The sequence below is a fragment of the Salvelinus sp. IW2-2015 genome, unplaced genomic scaffold (assembly GCF_002910315.2).
Source record: "Salvelinus sp. IW2-2015 unplaced genomic scaffold, ASM291031v2 Un_scaffold351, whole genome shotgun sequence".
In the NCBI taxonomy this organism is placed as follows: Eukaryota; Metazoa; Chordata; class Actinopteri; order Salmoniformes; family Salmonidae; genus Salvelinus; species Salvelinus sp. IW2-2015.
Window position 1 is genome coordinate 470,148 of NW_019942545.1, and position 10,737 is coordinate 480,884.

Here is a 10,737-nt window from a genome sequence, read left to right on the forward strand (position 1 = left end):
TCCTTTCCTCTCGGCATGGTGCGCTTTGCATTCACCTGGATGGGTAACACCAAACTGACCAGGTTTCTTATCTCTATTTATCAGAATCCTGCCCAAACTCTTTCCTAACGATCTCTCCTTTTGATTGGTTCATTTGGTACCCAATTGTTTACCCACCAGATTCTACTTACCTGCTTGATTTAACCAATGCAACTTGGGGTTCACTTATTTTTGCACCTGCAGTAATTCTTTTTTCATTTTGTTCTTCTACTACACGCATGATTTCCTCTACACCAACATATGTCAGATCAAAAAGACTGGTTCTGATTAAATGAAGATTTCATGGTAAAAACTAAAAAAATCTGTAATTGCACAAGGGGTTCACATACTTTCAAGCAGCACTGTTTGTAATGTTAGTGACTGACAGCACTGATGTCTTCTCAAACACAATGAAGAGACATGGGTCAGAGAGGAAGTCTCTTCTCCCTACAGTCAAGCTGTTGCTTTATTKTAGACTTTTAGAGTATGTGAAAATACAGTAAAATAGCCCTAACATTTTACCGCTATATTTCCCACAAAGTAACATCTTAACATAACGACAACAGCAATAGCTTCAGTGAATCAAGTTGACATGATCTGAGTTGACGCATTGAACAGTGTTAAATTATTACGGAAACAGATATGTAAAGTGACTTTTTTCTAGAAAGCACTTGTGGTTCGAATGATCTGAGGAAAACTCCACACATTCTTCATGTTGTTAACTCTGTCTGGTTACAAAAGCAATGTCAAACTGACTACTGTATTTCCGTCTGTCTGACCTACTCCCATCATTTACCCACTCAATAAGCGTCCCTTTTCAGCATTTTTTTGTACACGTTTCTATTCTCATATATGGCAACAGGAAGTATCAACACAATATAGCATAGCAACAGCAACCATGTCCATTGTCCACTGAGARGTTTCTTGTTCCATCTTCCTGATTCAACTCCTCCACTACCTTCTCCACAGAATGAAAGTCTTCTCCTCCAGCCATCCAGTAAAGATGGCTGTTGTGCCGTCCTTGTGTTAAGGATTGATCCCCCAGTCAATGCACTCCACAAACCCTACCCCAGGACCATGCAGCACTTCCTATTTCCCTCCTCTCCTCACTCCACCCTGAGACTTCGTCTCGAGAACCAGTCCACTTCACAGTCCATCAGCCCCCCCCCMAAAAAAATGTAAACAGCTCCAAAAAGATTCGCAAACACACACAAAAGCATATTTTTTCTTTTTTTGTCCTTGTTCCTCAGCAGTGCAAAACGAGAATATTAGAGGATTTCTTTAAAAAATAAAATTGAACAAAACAAAACCAATAAATAGAGTTCCTCTTTCTGTCATATATTTCTGTGTATCATACTGTACTATATATATATATATATATATATATATATATATATATATTTGTCTTGGTGGGTCTCTACATGAGCACACAGCTCTTGGCCCGGTCCTTCTGCATGGCAGGGGCAGGATCCAGGGTATCAGTCCGACCGGGCAGGGGGGGCAGGGGCAGCTGGGACACCCGTTTGAGGCCCCGGCGGGAGCTGCTGCGTTTCAGCTGAGGCTTGTGTGGCCGCCGCACAGAAGCCAGCGTGGTGATGTGGAACACGTCCCGTACGCTGTTCTCCGACACCTTGGAGGTGCACTCCACGTACGCTACCGCACCTATCTGACGGGCCAACCCACTACCCTGAGGGGAGGGAGGAGAGGAGGGAGGGGGTTAGAGACCATCATCATCATCAACAATGTCAAGAACATCATCATCAACAACAATATCAAGAACATCAACATCAACATCATCATCAACAACAACATCAACAACATCATCATCATCAACAACAACAACATCAACAACATCAAGAACATCATCATCAACAACAACAACAACATCAAGAACATCATCATCAACAACATCAAGAACATCATCTCATCAACAACATCAAGAACATCATCATCAACAACAACATCAAGAACATCATCATCATCAACAACATCATCTCATCAACAACATCCTGCTGTTGTGAATAGTATCTACTGTTCTTATTGAGGTACCATGACAGTTAATGTGCCATAACCTAGCACCAATGATCTCACATTACTGTAGTGAGATACAAGCAGGAGCCACAGATGGATTTGGTACTGTAGATATGTGGTAGTGGTGGAGTAGGGGCCTGAGGGCACACAGCGTGTTGTGAAATCTGTGAATGTATTGTAATGTTTTTWAAATTGTATAAACTGCCTTAATGTTGCTGGACCCCAGGAAGAGTAGCCTTGGCCACCGCTAATGGGAATCCATAATAAATACAAAAAAAATACAAAATACAGAGATGCTGCTGGTCTAAACATAATGTCTACAATGCAGACAGTTGAACCTGCCCTACATCTAATGAATAATCCATGACTCTCTCTCTGTCTCTCGGACTCTCTTGCTCTCTTTCGCTCTCTCCGTCTCTCTCTTGGTCTCTCTCTCTCTCTATCGTTCTGTCTCTCTCTCGCTCTGTCTCTCTCTCGCTCTATCTCTCTGTCTCTATCTCTCTGTCTCTCTCTTGCTCTCTCTCTCTATGGCTCTCGCTCGGTCTGTCTCGCTCTCTATCTGTCTCTCTCTCGCTCTCTCTCTATGGCTCTCACCCTCTCTCTCCTCTTTCTCCTGCCAAGTTCTGGTGTTGCTGTTTAAACTGAGCAGAAAGCCCACCACAGAGAGCTCATTGGGCCAGAGTTTTCCTCCCACTGTCTGGTACATGTATATGTATTGGAGACTAGAGAGGAGAAACTAACTCGCTGTCCAAAGCCTGCCTGGCACTGTGTGCTGCCTGCTTCCCCCCAGGCCCAGTGTTAGCAAAGCTCACTGACTGAAAGGATGAATTGAACGGGTGAGGCTTCAGTTTATAATTCTATGGTACTGTATTTGCCCTCTCATTTCTGGCTATCTCTCCTTATTCTGCATTAGATTATGCCTAGTCCGGATTAAGTCTGTTTCCCTGTTTTACGTTGGTTTGTCTTCACACCCAAAGTCGTACGGGGACAGCCCGGCACTAATGCAGTACCAGATGAGAAGGCAGTACAATACATCTCCAATGGCCCTCTCTGGGAATTATACGGACTCACACACAGATGGGGCCTTTCAGAACCACAGGCCTGGTGTGATCTTATCAAGGCTCCTTCCTTACACAGTCACACAGTCACAGGAAAAGTCTCTATTAGGTGGAAGCACCGATTTAGAGAAGGGAGGTAGTGAGGAAGGAGAGAGAGATATTGAGAGGGAGGGACATTAAGGAAGGGAGAGAGAGAGCGAGAAAGAGCGAGATTGAGAGGGAGGGAGACAGAGCGATAGGCGAGAGATTAAGGGAGGGAGAGAGATTAAGGAAGGGAGAGAGAGAGCGAGAGAGAGAGGGGGAATTGAGGAAGGTTGAGAGAAACGAAGGGAGAGGGAGAGATGGGCCTGACAAGCAGCAAAGCTTTATCAGATCGTGGCCAGATTAGTGTGTAATGTGTAGAGTTCACCCTGTGGTCACCTCGCCTGTGACTCCTCAACTCTGCTACCGGAATTCAATTTGAGATCAACAACAGGATAACAAGCTGGGGGATATTGGATTAGATCAGCAAAAGTTGGTTGTTGGGAGCCTGCCTGGCGCTTGTACTGTATGTGACAGATTCCCTGGCAATTATAGACAGGTCAGAACAGTACAGTAGAGTAGCTGCCTCAGACAGAAATAGAGTATGAYGTAGAACAAAAACACAATAGCCCTAACATGAGCCTCTGAAACATTGTCCATGAGCTTAATGGTATTCCACTCTATCTTTGGTTTGTCTATTTTATTGACATGCTTTGTTTCTTTCCTGTTGCTTTTTGGGGGGATCTGGATCTGGTTGTTGCCCCCACAGCCAGCCACAGCCAGCCCACAGCCAGCCACAGCCAGCCCACAGCCAGCCCACAGCCAAGCCATAGCCAGTTCAGTCAGCCACAGCCAGCCACAGCCAGCCCGCAGCCAGCCCACAGCCAGTTCATCAGCCAGCAACAGCCAGCCCCAGCTCAAGCCAGCCGCGCCACCCAGAGCCGCAGCGCCCTGCAGTCAACAGCCACGAGCCATGCCACAGCCACCGCAGGCCAGCCCCAGCCAGTCCAGATTACACACAGCCACCACAGCAGCCCAGAAGCACGTGCCCACAAGCCAGCAGACACAGCCACCACAGGCACCAGTTCAGAGCCAGTCCACACAGCCAAGTCCATGGAAAAGGGTCTCGCGTTCCCTGTGCTGTACTGGGGGTTGAAAACCACAGCCCGTCCTACTCTGTGTAATGTCAGACATGGGAGAGCTCAACAAAGGAAACACGTAAAGTACTATTTCACAGATTTCACTGACCAGTTTATCACCTCACTCCCTATTTCCCCTCCATCATTTAACCATGTCCCTGGCTAACAGGGATGTGGTAGCGTTCGCTCCTCATACCTATGTCCCTTCGGCTAACAGGATGTGTGGTTAGCGGTTCTGCAGGCGCTCCAATCATTACATGATCCTTGGCTGCAAGCAGGAGCTGTGGATATGCGGTGCGAGGTTCGAAAGGCCTATGTTTAGTCAAAAGTTCTATTTTATTCCAACCTTTTCACAAATCCCTAAATCTGCATGAATATTTATAATCTCAGGGTAAAATGTGTTCGACTCCCTGAGACATAAATCCTAACATACCCACCCCCCACCCCCTGCACCCCATAAACCCCCTTTACATATCCAACCTCTCACATCGCGTCAGCTATATTAGAGTCAGAACGCCTAACCTACTGCAACCAATTGTACTGCTTCGTGAAGTTTTTCTAATGGTAGGCAACTGAGTGCCTCATAGCCAACGAGAAGAGAGAGCCATAACCATATGTATCTCTGTGAGATGTAATGGATATACGTATTCGTGCATCCGTGATATGATGTTTGATACTTTACACACTTGTATGTATGGCTGAACTAACTCTCTCTCTTCTCCAACTGTGCTTGTCACGCCTGTTATACGGTATCATTTAGAATTTATCTCGGAACCTACTAGTTGGCGTCTCTGCGCGTTCTCTGTCTCCTACATCCCTAACTCAGTCTCCCGATGAACGGTCTCATTATAGACTTGACGTATGCGTTGAGCTGCTTCCTAAACATATTGAGTCCTCTCTCTTTTTTTAAAACCATAAGTACACACTTCGTTGTGCATCATCCCTTTCGCTTCTGGAATGTAAGAGTGTTTCTCTCACTCTTTCATTTCTTCATCCCTCCATCCTTTCCGAACTGCTCTTCGTCTGCTCACCTGTTCGTGTGTGATGGGGATGAGGCGCTGCTTGGACAGCTCTCTCAGGGTGCTCACGTCTGTCCTCATGTCCAGCTTACAACCCACCAGAACCACCTTGGCATTGGGACAGAACTCCTGGGTCTCCCCCTGCCACTGTGGGATGGGCACACAGGCAGGAGCATGTTAACAAGGACACATACAGAGAGAGACAGACAGACAGACAGACAGACAGACAGACAGACATACAGACAGGCAGAGGTTAACAAATAAACAGAAAGAGCGAGGTAGACAGACAGTTCAAACCTAATACAAATACTGTACATGTCAAATACTAGAGCTCTAATTTATTTTGTTTTTTTCCCGTTAAAATTATGAAACCAATGGATTAGTTCCAAAAGTGCAAATTCCAAGCCAACTCAAGCACACCTCAATTGGACCGAGGTCAGTATTTGATCCGGGTCGGGGACAGACAGACAGACACAGACAGACAGACAGACAGACAGACAGACAGACAGACAGACAGACAGACAGACAGACAGACAGACAGACAGACAGACAGACAGACAAGACAGACAAGACAGACAAGACAGACAGACAGAGCATCAGTAAATAGCCAGCAGCGCTCATCAGTCAGGTCACCTCACCAGCAGGACATTCCTATGAAAACAGTGGAATGACTCCACACRGAGGACCTTTACATTCTCTGGSCCAAACTACCCTGACCTGCGACCCCCAGGACTCTACCCAGGCCACTTAGCTCATAGAGGAATAGAGTTGACCCTGGCCCCTGTTCAGCAAAGAGGATGAACCGTTTCTTTGTCTCACCTAAATCTCTCTGTAATAGACATTAGGTTATCTCATTAGTCTAAATGAATGTAAATGAATGACTTTGCTTCCGTGGTCTTCCTGTGAGACTTCTGTTCTGTTCCCCGTGTATTTGTGCGAGTCTCCCAATATAGCTCCACGCAGTTAGATGAATACGCAGATCTATGATTAGACCTCAGAGGAATCTATCATTTCACAATAATAGGGAAACTGTTTCAATGAGCTCCCCCATTAAATCGGTGCTCTAAATTCTCTTTGCCAATTGAGTGGTTTGGATAAGACTTACTAATCCAATAGAAATGGAGGAGAGAGATTTCTGTGTGATATAATACAACGGCATGAGATTAATTTAATTTCTTTCTACACGCTGGCTTGAGTCAATAGAGGTATTTTAGGTAGAGGACAGAACAGAAAGCCCTGTGCAGTCCAGTTGWAACAACAGCCTGACACATTAAATGTCATCGTTCAGGCTTCAGCTGGAAAATAAATTCTGCCTCCCTTCTGCCCACAATACAAATAACACCCCCCAAACCATCCACCATGTCTGAATTCAACAGGGCCAATGCAGAATGCAGGGGTGTGAGCCCATCCGTCAAGAGTTAAACAACCTTTGACGCCCCCCATGCTCCATCCCCCATTCTCTTTTATAACCATCCAATCAACGTTCACCCCATTTCTCAATCCCCTCCGCTCCTATCTGAATGACCCTTGGTGACAGGCAAGGTCACAGAGGTCAAAGAGTCCTAATTTGGGACGGTGATGGCAACAGGTTTCCTTCGCCGCTAGGTGTTTAAAAATTACGCAAGAGGCGACAGCTAGGGGTCCAGGGGGTCATGGCACCCCTACGCAAGGGATTCAGTTGGAAAACCAAAAGCCATGTCGACAGACGGGGGCGCGGAACTCTGAGACGGGTGGCGTAAACCAAGGTGTCGTGTGGGTCAGCTCAAGAGCCTGTAGGTGGGGCGTGTTTTACAGCCCCCTCAGACACGAAACACGTCAACAGAGCCGCCGTGGGAATGTCTTCTCCAAGGTCTGAGCTACTGGAGGAGACCTTCAAAGAGACGGCACACATGGCCTCAAGATGGAGGACTGACTGAGAGACCGCTGAGGGCAGTGAGACTGGTAACAATCGGAACAAACACACACCCACACACACACACCAGCACACACACACACACACACCACACACACACACACACCACAGCACACACACGCACATGACTGCTTTATATGTGTAATGTAACACATTTACCGACGCACACAAACTCTCTCATGAGAATAGCTGTAAAACATTCCCATGACCACGTCACCAACCCACCTCCACACCGTACCACACTCTGTCTGGTTCCCCTCCCAAGCCCAGTATCAACATATCACACCCAAAAGCCACCGTAAAAACATTAACTCTCAGCATCTGTCCTGGCTTCTCATTTAATATGAAAGTCCCATAAATGCCCAGATTCACATAAATACTCCGTCTCATTAAACAGCTGCTCTTTGATTGGTTGTTGCATAGCTAATCTGCCATTGCTGGAGCTCCACTTCAAATCCCACCCCAACCGGGCTCCAAGGCCTCCTCTCATTCTCCAGTCTGACCTCTCATTCCAATAGGGGTCAAGGGGTCAAGTAGCCCTGCTTGTTTCATGGGGATAAAGGGGGGTAGCTCTTACCCCCATCGTGACATTATTCTATTGTGTGCTGGCTATAGAATGTGTGCTGGCTATAGATAGCATGGGAACTCTATATGAGAAGGGGAGGCAGAACAGTTTGGATGAGAAGGTTAATAGAGAACGTTCTCTAATGGCAGGGCATGTTGTTTACATACCCTGGTTGTGAGGAGGAGGAGGAGGAGGAGGAAGAGGAAGGGGGAGGGTTGGAGGAGGAAGGTGAGGGAAAGGAGGAAGAGGAAGATACTGACCTTCTTCAGAACACTGTCCAGAGTCTCTGGGCGACTGATGTCAAAGCAGATGAGCACAGCGTCTGAGTCAGGATAGGCCAACGGCCGCACGTTGTCATAATACGAGGAACCTGCGGACACACAGACACACATACAGTTAGTCCCAGTCAGTACACTAGACACTTTACGTAAGGTCCCTTTACCTCATTCAACCCAGATGATTCTAATAGAATGTGAACGCTTGGCAGCCTCTGTACACCCTGGAGGACGAAGCTGTTTAACAAATGGGCATTAACATACTGTACACTTAACCATTCCAGCAGGGAGTATCACAGCTTCACAGCACACACACTCAAACACCTGTTGATTTAAACAGCTGTGGGCAGATGGGAGAGTGTCCTTAATCTGTGACCCTCCCCCTTCCCCAGTTTAAGAGGCGGTAGGGGGTAGGGAGGGGCATTGTGATAAGCACACACACACATGAACTGTAGCTGGCAGAGGAGCTAGATCCCTTTCCACATACTACATCCCTATCCCAAATGACAATGGTCGCTGGTACAAAGGGCAAAGCGCTTTCTCGCTCTCACTTTCTCTGTCGCTCCTGAGATTTCTCTCTCTCTCGCACGCACGCACGCACGCACGCACGCACGCACGCACGCACGCACACACACACACACAGACACTCTACTTCTCCTCTTGGAAATCAATCTTGTCCATATACACATCTCACTATTCAGTCTCTCTCTCTCTTTTCTGTTCCTTTATCCGTTTTGGGGGCAGAGTGGCACCACAGCAGAACAGCAACCACTCCTTTCCCCCTCTCTCCTCTCTACATTCCACTCTCTCTGCATCTCTTTCCCCTCCTCCTCTCCCTTACCCCTCTCTCCTCTCTCCTTCCCCCTCCTCTCCTCTCTCCTTCCCCTCTCTCCTCCCTCTCTCTCCTCTCCATTCCCCTCTCTCCTCTCTCTCTTCCCCCTCTCTCCTTCTCCTCTCTCCCCTCTTCTCCTCTCTCCTTCCCCTCTCTCCTCTTCCCTCTCTCCTCTCTCCTCCCTTCTCTCCTCTCTCCTCCCCTCTCTCCTCTCTCTCCATCCCCCTCTCTCCTCTCTCTCCTCCCCCTCTCTCCTCTCTTCCCTTCCCCCCTATCTCCCTCTCTCTCCTCATCCCCTCTCTCTCTCTCTCCCATTCCCCCTCTCTCTCCTCTCTCCTCCTCTCCCTCTCCCATTCCCTTCTCCATTCTTCTCTCCTCTCTCCATTCCCCTCTCTCCCCTCTCATTCCCCCTCTCTCCTCTCTCTCCATTCCCCCTCTCTCTTTCCCTCCCCCTCTCTCTCTCTCTCATTCCCTCTCTCTCCTCTCTCCATCTCCCCTCTCTCCTCTCCCATTCCTCTCCCATTCCCTTTCTCTCCTCTCTCCCTCCCCTCTCTCCCCTCTCCATTCCCCCTCTCTCCCTCTCCATTCCCCCTCTCTCCTCTCCCCATTCCCCCTCTCTCATCCCCTCTCTCGCCTCTCTCCATTCCCCTACTGCTCTCATTAGGAGGCTTGTAAAACTCCCTGGGCTCCGAGGGATCCTTGCTGGGGATGTGGCTGTGGTTCCTTCCTGCCTCCCCTGAGATATAGGCAACACAAGCCTACATCCCTCTAGAGCATGGCGACATAAACTTGTTGGAATGGACACGAGGAATCTGACTCTGCTATTGCTTTTGTTAGGAGACAGACTGGCGAGAGAGAGAGAGAGAATATAAAACAGGGGAGAATAAAGACGTAGACTAGATTTTAACCTGAAATGTCAACTGAAATGTCACCAAGTTAGAGCAGTAGAAGCCTATACAAACAGCCTGTACCTGATGTCTGGCATGTAGAGTAGAGTGATGTAGACATTGTTACTGTACATGGCCTCACATAATGCCATGGTAGGCTGTTGAAGCTGTACAGGCTTTCTGTGCCAGTGAATTGGGCTGGACACAATGGTAGTTGCGCCTGTTTTAGCAGTGCTATGTTCTCTTTGTTTGTGGTGGAMTGAGGCCTGCACAATGGCTGCACGCGGTGCATAACCCTAAACATTCAGCTAGCCGCCCTGCCCTGACCTGAGCCATCCCCTCACCGGACAATGCAACAGGCCCCCTGTCCTAAAGGGTCAAAGGCTGCTACCCTTCAGCGAGAGAGAATGTGCATGTGCGAGGTTTGGCCTTTGCACGCTTGAGATTACGAGTGCACCGGAAGGAAGCTTTCGCAAATGTCTTCTTTTTCATATAGCCATTGAAAAGTTTGTTAGACGTTCGTTCGTTTAGCTTCTGCAGCCAGAGCTCACTCTTCCTGTTTCTCCCGTCCTGCTGTTCAACAGAGCAACAGAGTAACACAGAACAGAGTGACATCTCAAATACAAAACAGTGGGGTCCCAGACAGAGCCGGGGATTGTATCTCAGAAAAGAAGCAGTTCTCCCAGCAGCAGGAAGTCAGTCATTAGGAAACTATCACATGGTGAGTGGAGAGGAGGAGAGGGGCAACACAAAAGAAATACTTTAAGATGACTTCTTTCACCACTTGGGCTGATAGGCTAGGGCCAAAGCAGCAAGAGGATTGAGAACAAAGATGGAGCGGGGGGGGGACAGGGAATCAACCAGGTCATCCTTGGGGGACAAATCATCAGTTCAAATCTACAGAACACGCATGATTGACAAGGCCGAACGGGGCACGGCCTTAGGGTCCTAGTCACAGAAACCTTCAGAGGAAACAGAGA

General features: G+C 47.9%; 1 protein-coding gene across 1 annotated transcript in view; it reads right to left on the reverse strand.

Moving 5' to 3' along the window:
- Positions 1-1,293: 1,293 nt before the first annotated feature.
- The window catches only part of rnd2 (Rho family GTPase 2), a 47,824-nt gene continuing 38,380 nt past the window's right edge, over positions 1,294-10,737 (reverse strand). Inside the window, exons 3-5 of the mRNA XM_024135357.2 lie at positions 8,024-8,133; positions 5,299-5,433; positions 1,294-1,705 (exon numbers count right to left, since the gene is read on the reverse strand). Of these exons, the coding sequence (XP_023991125.1) occupies positions 1,436-1,705; positions 5,299-5,433; positions 8,024-8,133 (515 nt within the window). The 3' untranslated portion in view covers positions 1,294-1,435. The remainder of the gene's footprint in view (positions 1,706-5,298; positions 5,434-8,023; positions 8,134-10,737) is intronic.